General features: G+C 52.3%; 1 protein-coding gene across 1 annotated transcript in view; it reads right to left on the reverse strand.

Annotated features, from left to right (window-relative positions):
- RHOBTB3 (Rho related BTB domain containing 3) overlaps nucleotides 1-11,201 on the reverse strand; it is a gene marked incomplete at its 5' end in the record, with an annotated part of 40,104 nt that extends 28,903 nt beyond the window's left edge. Inside the window, 4 exons of the mRNA XM_084277922.1 lie at nucleotides 2,833-3,049; nucleotides 3,325-3,473; nucleotides 3,652-3,978; nucleotides 11,157-11,201. Of these exons, the coding sequence (XP_084134048.1) occupies nucleotides 2,833-3,049; nucleotides 3,325-3,473; nucleotides 3,652-3,978; nucleotides 11,157-11,201 (738 nt within the window). The remainder of the gene's footprint in view (nucleotides 1-2,832; nucleotides 3,050-3,324; nucleotides 3,474-3,651; nucleotides 3,979-11,156) is intronic.
- Nucleotides 11,202-11,675: the final 474 nt, after the last annotated feature.

Raw genomic sequence — 11,675 nt, forward strand, 5'->3', positions numbered from 1 at the left:
TTTGGACAGGGAGCCACTGACCAGAGCTCTCCACATGCAAACAGCCAACCAATTCCTTACCCACCAGCTGGTCAATTCCTCATGTGCATGTCTCTGCAGTTTAACAGACAAGGATGCCCTGTGGGTCAAGGTCAAGGTAGATAGCTCAGCCCCTGGGTCCTTCTTGTTTCCCTCTTTAAAAATGGGGGTTATGTTTCCCCTTTGACAGTCAGTGGGAACTTCACTGGACTGACACAGCTTCTCAGACAGGATGGAAAGTGGCTGAGACACTTCATCTGCCAGTTCCCAAGCACTTGGAGGCTCCTCACCACTGCCCAGACAGAGCTCCACTCCAGCTGGTCAGTGACAGGGAGGGGACACCCCCTTCTCATCTCCCTGCTGATCCTTCCTAAAGAGCCTGCACCATCCCAGCCCTTGTCACAGGAGCCATCAGCAGCACAGAGACGTGGTGGGATGTGCAGGGATGTGCACATCTCCAACTGCCCTTGTTCGCTCCCCATTGCCCCTCAAGTTTGCACTGAGGTGTTTCAGTTGGGCACCAATAGAGATGACAAACCAGCTGCAGAGGCTGGAATCCCTCTGATTATTTTGCTGGTGCTTCCCTGTTGGTTCCTGTTACCTCAGGACCCCCTGGGTCACCTCCATAAGACTTCAAGTGCACTTTGGGATGTCCAGCATGTCTCTGAGCACCATCTGAGGGCCCTAACTGGCACCCCATCCCTCCAAGCCTGACACAGCCTCCCACAGCTTGCTGCAGGCAAGCCTGATACTAACCCCCTACCAAGCCTAGTTTGAAGCAGTGTCCCAACCTTTCACGTAGCTCCAACCAATCAGCACATCACCACTTCAACAGCTGCTGAAAAACACTGCTGCAGCTCCTTTTCCATTGTCTGATGCCAAATACCACATCACCATGAAGAAGAGTTCAAACAGAGACAGATGAGCAGTTGACCCCTCCTGCAGACTCAAAAAATCGAGCAAGAAGATGCAGAAGACTGTCCCACAAAAGGGTCCCTCCCCATGCACTCCTGGAGCTCTGCTTGATAAACTTACATATGTGCTGCTCTTCCAGACTGGCAGCCTAACAGTAGCTGGGCACCCTCGAGTTTGGAGACTCACAGCTATCATCTGCCAAGTTTAAGTCTGGGTTGCCTTACTTGTAAGGCTTTGAGCTAGGTGAGATGATACAAATCTCAAGTAAAATGCAAGTCACCCTTCATATTTTAGCCAAACAGAGGTGGAAAGACCACACAGCCCACTGTACTACCGCCTCTGTGTTCTGGTAGCATGCAACAAGGATCCTTTTCCACAGGGAATATGAACTGAGGCACCGTCAATGTTTTGATTTGTCCTCTACCATTTCCCCAGGCTGCCAGAGGAATAGTCCTGAGAGGACCACCATGTGGTAGTGAGCTTCAAGCATCCAGACTATGGAAAACAATCCTGTTCTGCCTAATCCTAGCAAGCAGACAGCCAAACAACCTCCTGCCGAGTCCAGACCAGGTATTTCTTTGAGATGTCTTCTACTAAGTGCTCCTTGCCATTTCCAATAATAAATCTCCTGCTCCTTAAGCTAAGAAGAGAAAAAGCAAGAAGGCTCAGGAACATGCTCCAGGCAATAAAAAGCTATTTTTCAAGGGCAAAGAAGGATATGGTCTCCATAGCTGGAGAATCTTGTTTTATAGAGGAGAAAACACAAATTATACAGCATAAAAACACATGAACTGCATCTCTGATCCCAGCCTTCTCATCACCCTTCTCCAGGTATCCCTGCTTGCCTTCCCACCTCCCTTCCCAACCTTCCATCCTCTCAAACACCACCTTAATTTATATTCAGGAGCTTTATATTCCTACAGCCTTAATTTACATGCAGGAGTGCTTACTCCTTGCTGTGCTCCAGTGACCCTGGCAAACTGCACACCTGGGTCACATGCGGCTTCCACGGGTACAAACAGCATCCCCCCCCCCCCCCCCCCCCCCCCCGCCCCAAGCCCCTCTGAACTGCTGCCTGCAAGTGCCTGAGAGAGAAGCCTGAGAAACAGAGAACAGATTGGTCACCAAACTGGACCATTCAGGCTTAAGACTGCAACTTCTGATTGTGAGTGTCTGGAACTGTTGGGATTCTTGCAGGTCCCCAGGACAGTTTCCCTTATGGGACTGTAAAAGTCTGGGCAAGGATAGAATTACAGAGCTGAAACTGATTGTTGCTTTAGTTTCTAGAACCTGCAAACCTTGATTTTTTTTAATATTTATCTTTTTAAGGCCCCTAAGTAGCCATTAAATATGTTTTAATTTAGATGGTCAGTGTAATTTAGTCCATTGATCTCATGCTCAGAACTCAGTCATCTCTCTCACTAACAGAAGCGCTGACAGCCTGGAACAGCGCCAAAATCCCTTTTATTTACCTTCAAATAATGCAAAACCTGCTGAGGTGTGATTAATCATTGAAACAAAAATAAAATGACTCCTTAATCACCTCCGATTTTTTTCTTTTCTCAAAGCTGGAAAACTGCATTTTTCATTGTTACCCCGAAAAGCGCCCGGTTTCTGTTCCACTGTTGACAACGCTTAACGAAGCGGCGTTACCAAAGAAGGGGCTCTTGTTTACCCCACGATTATCTGCAATAAAGTCCTCACTCCAGAGCACCGCTGGGAAGTTCACCTTCCCACAGAGGAGCTGGGTGGCAGCTTGTTAATGAGAAACTTTTCTGCTGCACTTTCGACTTTGCAATGTAAAATTAGGATGTTGTTTGTGGTTTTTTTTTTCGCTCTGCTGCAATAGCCAGCGCTGTTAATGCCCAGTTAAGAAGAGACTGACAGCGATATCCTTACCCAGAGAGGACAGTCGTGCACCACCAGCCTGACGTTTCCAAACACACAGGCTTGGTACTCAGTGAAAACCGGGTTCCCGACGTGCCCGGCAGCCAGGCTGCTGTCGACCTGGGAAATGAGAGCGCTCCTCCCGAGATAGCTCCAGATCAGGCTGGGCTGCTGACTGTCCTCAGAAAACCCATCTCTCTCGTTCCCAAAGGCCACGATGTTAACGGACCTGGGATAAAAATAATAAAGCTGTGTTTACAAAAAGGGAGGGGGGGGGGGTGAGGGGAAAACAAAACAAAAAAAACCAAATCCCTACACAAAACCAACGTATTAATCCTACCGAATTCTCTTCCCCTCCCTAGATTTTACCAGCGCTTCCCCCCCTCCCCGCCTCCTCCCCCCCTCCTCCCCGTAACCAACAGCAAAACACATACATGATCTCAAATCCAACAGCAGGAGGAGAGCAAAGCAGAAAAGAAACCTGGGAACGCCGCTTGCGCTTACAGATCCCCAGCTGGCTTGGCTGTCTGTCCGTCCGTGTCCGTCCGGGCTTCAGCCTTGCTGCGGTGACCTCTGGGGCTCCGGCTGCCTTCCCGCACCGGCAGCCTTGGTGCCGGCTGCTTGGGGCGATGGAGCTGCAGCCGCACGCAGACCTGCAGCACCAGCAGCAGCAGCGGCAGCAGAAGGAGCAGCAATCCCTGCCTTACTCAGCGTCTTGAGGTGAACTTGAGGCGTGAGCCAGCGTCCAGCGGGTCGGCCACAGCCATCGCATCCTGACGTCAGTGGCTGGGAGCACGGCAGGGGCGATGGCGATGGGCAGAGCCAGCTGACGCTGCTGCCGAGCCGACGCGGTGCAGCCAGGTCAGCGAAGGCCGGCGACGGCGTGTGAGCAAGAGCAGGGTTCGACCCTGCGTGGGGGTGGCTGCAGGACACGCTGCCGCTGCACCAGGGCAGCGGGTCACTGACACACAAGCCCACCGGCACCACAGGAAGGTAACGGACCAAAACCTCCCTTGAATGTTTTGATTTTCGATTTCTTTTCAAGGCGAAGAGCATCTGTTGTTTTTCAGCGTTGGGCAGGTGATTTGTAAAGAGCCTGCGTAGGTTTCTGAGCGCTCCTCCGCTGTTTAAGGCACTGCTGTCAAAATGGGGCAAGCCCTGATGACAACACAACAAACACAAACACCCAGAAACAAGCCCGTATCAAACTGACACCTTACCTGCCAGATACCCCTACACACGTTTAGAGTAAAAAAACCCCACAGATTGGGGTTGAAATATTGAAAATATTGAAAATATTGAAGATATTTCAGGCGTGTTTCGTGACACACAAACACCCTCTATTATTATGCAAACCCATTGCTGCCGCTAATCCCGCGGGTGAGGACTCATTCAGCACAGGTCGTGGTACGATTACCCACAGGATAATTAACAGACCTTTGCCTGCAACAATCCATGCTCTCAGAAAAGTACAGCCCTGCTGCTGGCAGATGCGGGAGGTGACGGCTGATGTCGCGGCCAAAGTTTTCTACCAGTTTTGAACTGATCGTCTGGGCCACCTTTAAAAAGAAAAGCTCATAAGCATTCTTGCCTGCTGCATGCTGATGGAGTATTACTTTTGTATTTTCATTATAAATTCTGCAGGCCCTGCTGAAAAAAAACTCAGCAAAAGCAAATATAAACAAACAAGCACACAACAGAAAACTTACCATCGTTTTGGTTTCCCCTTGTTGTATCACATTCAAGCTGCTTCTGATTTTTAATCTTGTTTTGTTTAGAAAACAATGAAAATGACAGTTGGTGGTTTGGTTTTGTTGTCACATCCCCCTGCCCTGCCCTTCCCCCCCAACCCCACCCCCACCCCCCCACCCCCCCACCCCCCCCCCAAAAAAAAAAGGCTTGAACTTTTGTTTCTTAGAATCCCAGAATCCCAAGGTTGGAAAAGACCTTTAAGACCATCATGTCCAACTGTCCCTGTCACTGGAGGACCTCAATCTTGTATCATGACATGGGCAAGAAAGGGATTATGGGCCTGATTTCATGGAAGGACACAATGTGTTTCCATCCATCTTGCCTTTTAAACATTGTTTTCAGACCCTGGCCTGCCAAAGTGTTACTAAAGAGTCTGGTGTTTTAGTGCTCTAAGATTTCGGGGTGCTGGTGGGTAGCAGGGTGGCCACGAGCCAGCATTGTGCCCCAGAGGCCAAGGATGCCAGTGGGATCCTGGGGGGCATTAAAAGGATTGTGGGCAGCAGGGCACAGGAGGGGATCCTCCCCATCTGCTCTGCCCTGCTCAGGCCCCACCTGGAGTGGTGTGTCCAGTCCTGGGCTCCCTGGGATCAAACAGCCAGGGATCTCCTGGAGAGAGTCCAGAGGAGGCTGCGAAGGGGATGAAGGGCCTGGAGCATCTCCCCTGGGAGGAAAGGCTGAGGGAGCTGGGGCTGTTCAGCCTGCAGAGGAGAAGCCTGAGAGGGGATCTGATCAATGGGGATCAAGAGCTGAAGGGTGGGACCCAGGGGCCATGGGCAGCCTCTGCTCAGTGTCTGTGGGGACAGGACAAGGGGCGATGGGCTCAAGTTGGAGCCCAGGGAGTTCCCCCCAATGTGGGGAAGAACTTCTTGCCGGTGAGGGTGAGGGAGCCCTGGGACAGGCTGCCCAGGGGGTGTGGAGTCTCCTTCTCTGGAGAGATTCCAGCCCCTGTCCCAGGGACCCTGCTTGGGCAGGGGGTGGGACCCCATGGGCTCCGGAGGTCCCTTCCAATCCCTACAACTCTGTGTTCACCAGGTGAGATGAATCCCACATTCCCCCACCTGCATAGTTTGTCAGGATTAATTCTTCTTGCAGTCCTAATTAGCTTCCCAGGTGTTTCCAGGAAGCAGTGAGAGGATGACGGGGTGTTTCCTGTGACCCTCCATCCCTGCTGGTACCCCATCACTTTGCACTTTTGTGCAGGGCTGGGTATGCAGCAAAAACTAAGTTATGCTAATTGAAGTTTGGGTTAATTGGGCCACTTCTCATTAGGGCTGCCTGATTTACCAACACAGGTTTTCCTGGAGTAACAGCTCTGTGTGCATGTGCATGCCTCTTGTGTGTGTGTAGGTATATGGAAATGCGTGTATACATGTGTGTGTGTATTTGTATGTGTGTACATACTTCCATATCCGGCTGCCTGAGGTCTTGTGCACTAGGGCTGTAAAAAAGTCTTCCTTGCCAAGATTTCCTTGTTCTCAACATCTAGACCACTTCCAGTTGAAATTTAAGGATTCCAAGGGATAGCCATTGTCCTTTAAAAATACAGTGATAAATGTGGATGGAAGAGGGTGATGTCTCTGGCTTGAAGCCAATGAACTTCATATAGCTGGTGTTTGGACACTACTGAGGATTTGGATGTGGTGTATCATAGAATCATCACAGAATCACAGACTTGTCCAGGGTGGAAGGGACCCCAAGGGTCCCAGAGCTCCAACCCCCTGCCACAGGCAGGGACACCAACCTCCAGGCCTGGAGCTACACAAGGTTGCCCAGGGCCCCAGCCAACCTGGCCTTGAACACCCCCAGGGACGGGGCACCCACCCCCTCTCTGGGCAGCCCCTTCCAGCCCCTCACCACTCCATCCCTGAGCACAAAGAGGAAATATTCGTGTATCGCACTCATTTTGAAGCCATATTGCAGTTTTACCAGTGAGGATTAAAGTAACGAGTGGCACGTTGGACACAGGGTTTGGTGCTAGAACGGCCCAGGAGAGGTGCACAGGCCCAGGTGCGGCCTTTGATCTACAGACACAGCTCCGTTACAGACAGCACTGTCCTGAGAAGGGCCTGTGCCTGCCTCGCTGGAAAGCTCTGGGAATAAAATGGGTTTATATCTTCCTCAGAGAAACACAAAATATACTCAAAACCTGAGAGCAAGCCAGGAAAAACCTGGAACCACCCGACACCTAAAACGCTGCTTTAGGCCGACATCGCCTGACATCTGTTCAGAGCTTAAGGAAAAAAGGCCCCAAAGCAAAGCAGGCCTTGAACACCTCCAGGAGGTGGGTGATGCCTCACAGGCTGAGGTTCACCTGGAGAACCCACAGTAGCTTCCTGTGTTGGCCTACGTGTGTTTAGCTCACCTAACTGGTCCTGAGGGTGTTGGGTGACTGTGACTGACCACGAGCCAGCAGTGTGCCCGGGGGGCCAGGAAGGCCAAGGGCAGCCTGGCTTGTGCCAGGCCCAGCGTGGCCAGCAGGTCTGGGGAGGGGATTGTGCCCCTGGGCTGGGCACTGGGGAGGCCGCAGCTGGAGTGCTGGGCCCAGTGCTGGGCCCCTCACTGCCAGAAGGACATGGAGGGCCTGGAGCGAGTGCAGAGAAGGGCAGCCAGGCTGGGGAAGGGGCTGGAGGGCAAATCCTCTGAGGAGCGGCTGAGGGAGCTGGGGGTGTTGAGCCTGGAGAAGAGGAGGCTGAGGGGAGACCTTCTCCCCACCTCCCCTGCCCTGCCAGGAGGGTGCAGAGAGGTGGGCGATGGTCTCTGCAGCCAGGGGACAGGAGATGGGACAAGGGGCAATGGGCTCAAGCTGCCCCAGGGCAGGGTCAGCTCAGCTGGGAGGGAAAAGTTCTTCCCTGGCAGAGCTGTCAGGGCCTGGCCCAGGCTGCCCAGGGAGGGGCTGAGTCCCCAGCCCTGGGGGTGTTTAACAGAGGGGAGATGAGGTGCTCAGGGATCTGGTTTAGCACAGGACAGGGATGGTTGGACTTGATACTCTTGAACTTACTCCCTCACCTCCAAAGTCAGCAGTCTTGGAGAGCTGTCCTTCCAATGGATTTCTGCAGCAGCAGAGCTGGCTTCTGGCAATACACACCTCACCCTCACTGTATTAGCAGCTTTCCACAACTCAGTGGCTGCTTTCACAGATCTGTTCTGCTGCAAACTGGATGTGGCTTAAATTTAAAAAGTGTCATCTTTTTTCTCCTCCTCCTCCCATGAAACAATTTTTCACTCCATACCTTTGATTGAACGCAGGTCTGGTATTTCATGACTTGATCTGATGCAGTAAAATAGGTATTAGTAAGTAGCCAGGAGTAGATAACGTTTATGAATATGCTCCTCAGGAACTCAATTAGAAACCACAGAACTGGGTGTGGGCTCTGTGTATCACTGTCAAGTGTCATCAGAGGCTGACAGTGTCTTCAAAAGCTGCTTTGGCGGGGCCTGGGGAATGCAAAAGCAACAGACTCAGCTGCCATTCGTGGTGACATGATACAGCCTGTGATAGAGAATGAGATCAAGGGACACGTGGATGAACATAATCTGTTGGGAAGGTGTTGGAGGGGCTCCAGCAAATTCCAGTATTGCTGGCATTTAGAGCAAGGGTGGTTAAGTATGCCAATAAAGGGGGTCGTGTGGGCATAATAATCCTCTTGCATTTTCAAAGAGCCTTTGAGGAGCTTTTTGCAAAGCTTATTAAACTCTGTAAAGAAACTAAGTTGCCACAAGATTGGAGGAGAGGTTGGTTTTCGGGGTTGAAAGCTGGTGTAAGAAGAGGAAGTGAAGGACAGGGCTTAGCAGTCACTCTTCAGGAGGGAGGGTGTTCGTGGAATGAGGGAATAATTCCATTTGGAAGGGACCTCTGGAGGTCATCCAAACCAGCCTCCACTCCAAGAGAGTCTAATGAGCTCCAGTTGTGCAAGGGCTTTTCCAATGAAACTTTGAATGCCTCCAAGTACGGCGATTCTGCCACTCCATACAAAATTCTTGGGGTATGTTCTGTTTTTCCCAGTGACCTCTGGAATGCAGTCAGCAGTGAAATCCATTGGGCTGGAGGGGCAGTGATCTCTGCCCAGGAGCACCGGTGCCATCCCTGAAATTAGCTCAAGTGTTTATTATTTATTATTAGCTCTGCCTGTCTACTCGGCACTGGGGAGGCCGCAGCTGGAGTGCTGGGCCCAGTGCTGGGCCCCTCACTGCCAGAAGGACATGGAGGGCCTGGAGCGAGTGCAGAGAAGGGCAACCAGGCTGGGGAAGGGGCTGGAGGGCAAATCCTCTGAGGAGCGGCTGAGGGAGCTGGGGGTGAAAAACACTCAAACCTGTGTTCCCGTTCCCAGCCCAATCAACTTGACACCATTTTCCTGGCTTTGTTGTACTGAAAAATACTCATGGTCCTTAATGCTGCTCTGTCATTTACTCCTCGCCTTCTCACAGGCAGCAGATGGCTACAACAACAGAACAAGTCCTTTTGTTTGCTCACACTTTGTCCATGCAGGAGGTCTTGGCCTGGCAGATCTTGTATCAGCATCCTCTGTAGTGCAGGCAAGCTCCACCAAAGCCAAACCCATCACGGGCTGCATTTTGCAGTGTTAGGAGGAAACACCTCTGTTCACCAAATTGTACAGCTGCCATCTGGAGTCACCTCATTTGAAAAAAAAAACACAAAACCCCCACAACTAAAACACAAAAAAAAAAAAAAAAAGGAAATTTGCCTGTCCTAGACCAACAGATTTCCCCGTGGGCCTGAAGCTGCTCATAACACCGGCAGCAGCTCTGCGCAGCTGGGCACCTCAGCCAGAGAGGGGGCTTTGAATCCCAGTGCATCAAATCCCCTCACTGTCCTGAAAATATGGGACAGTTAGTCATCTGTGAAACAGAGCAAGTAAGGCTTACAGCTTACACAAGGAAAAAACCCTCCGCATCAACTTGGCTGTAGTTACCTCCCTGCTGTGGAAAGGATCATCGCCCCATGTCAGCAAGAGCTGTGTGCTTGTTTACGTAACCTTATCTGAGCTACTTGCTGGGAAGCTTGAAAGAAATAAAAAAATGAACCAAAATAACACTGTTCCAGTGTAAAATGGACAAGACCAAACATCTCATCATCTTCTGAGGCCCATCAAAGGCTTCCTTCTCTGCAGAATTGTCGTCGAGTGTCAGCAGCACTGGCAGATGCCTGCTGGATGAGGTGCATGCGGATGGCAGGGTATTCAGCATCTGGATTGATGTACAGGATTAGGGTTAGGGTAAGGGTTAGGGTTGGGGTTAGGGTTGCGGTTAGGGTTGTCTTTGGTAGTCCTTTTCCCTTGGTTCAACCACCCTTTTTGCATTCCCTCGCAGTGCCCACATAACATGCAGAATGCTGCTGAGGAAGTGGCACTGAGCAGGTTCTCCATTCGTCACATTCATTACAGAACCACAGAATCACAAGGTTGGAAAAGACCTTTAAACTCATCAAGTCCAACCATTCTCATCCTAAGATAAACCAGATCCCTGAGCACATCATCTCCCTTCCTGTTAAACACACCCATGGGTGGAGACCCAGCCCCTCCCTGGGCAGCCTGGGCCAGGCCCTGACAGCTCTGCCAGGGAAGAACTTTTCCCTCCCAGCTGAGCTGACCCTGCCCTGGGGCAGCTTGAGCCCATTGCCCCTTGTCCCATCTCCTGGCCCCTGGCTGCAGAGACCATCGCCCACCTCTCTGCACCCTCCTGGCAGGGCATTTGTTTGTTTATCTTATTTCTGCTCTCTACTTTCCCTCTGTTATGACTTCAGAGCTATTTAATGCCTCTTCTAGTTCTCAGCCTCCTCGGCTCTCTGTGTAGATTAAACTACAGAAGCCTGTGTCAAGTCAGGGAGAAAAAGTCTTTCTGTGGGAAGGGTCCTCAGAGATCACCTATTTCTCCCCTGCCATGGTCAGGGACACCCCCCAGCCCAGGGTGCCCCAAGCCCCATCCAACCCGGCCTTGAACCCTGACAGAGATCCCGGGGCAGCCCCAGCTCCTCTGGGCACCCTGGGCCAGGGCCTCCCCACTCCACAGGAAGGATTTCTGCCTCCCAGCCCCTCTCCATCCCCCTCCTGCAGCTGAAGACCCTTCCCCTGGGCCTGGCCCTCCCTGCCCTGGGCACCAGCCCCTCTCCAGCTCTCCTGGAGCCCCTGGAGGGACAGGAAGGGGCTCAGAGCTCTCCCCACAAGCAGCCTTCCCTTCCCTTCTCTTCTCTGGGCTGAGCCAGCCCAGCTCTCCCAGCCTGGCTCCAGAGCAGAGGGGCTCCAGCCCTCCCATCATCTCCATGGCTCCTGGGGACTGGCTCCCACAGCTCCGTGTCCCCCTTGTCCTGGGGACCCCCGAGCTGGAGGCAGCGCTGCTGGGGGGTCTGTGTCCCAGAGCAGAGCCCAGGGGCAGAATCCCCCTTTCCCAGCCCTGCTGGTCCCGCTGCCGGGGATGCAGCCCAGGACACGGGGGGCTGGCTGGGCTGATGCAGACAGTGATGGGTTGTCTTGTGTCTTGTCCCCCAAGATCCCCAAACCCTTCTCCTCAGGGCTGCTCTCCATCCATTCCCCTCCCAGCCTGTCATGCTGGGGATAGTCCTGACCCACTTGCAGGACCTGGCCCTTGGCCTTGATGAACTGGATGTTGTTCATGGATTTGAATGTTGTCCTGGCTGCCTTCACTGTACCAGGAACTCATTCACCTTTAGTCTTGCAGCCTCTCACATTCTCTTGCACTCCCAGAGTCCATATTCCAGAACAGCCCACTCTCCAAAGGTATTCCCTCAGGAACCTCTGAGGGATGATACACTGATGTGATGGTTCAGCCCCGAGCAGTGGCTGAGCACCACACACCAACTGCTCCCTGCCAGAGGGGAAAGAGCCTCCATGGGGCGGGACAAGGACAGTTTGATGACAAAATCACTGTGAAAGGGGAACAATAATGGCCAATTACACTCAGACCCAGTGATAATACAGAGTGCCTTACCAACCCAATGATTACAGACTGCTGCCTGACACAAGGATGGATGGATGGACCAACTAACCCAACACTCCAGCCACCCTCAGACTGCTCTGGAGGCACCAAAAGCCCTACCCCTCCCTAGCCAGCCCCTTTCATGGGGCAGT

The sequence above is a fragment of the Gallinula chloropus genome, assembly GCF_964237585.1.
Source record: "Gallinula chloropus genome assembly, chromosome: Z".
NCBI lineage: Eukaryota > Metazoa > Chordata > Aves > Gruiformes > Rallidae > Gallinula > Gallinula chloropus.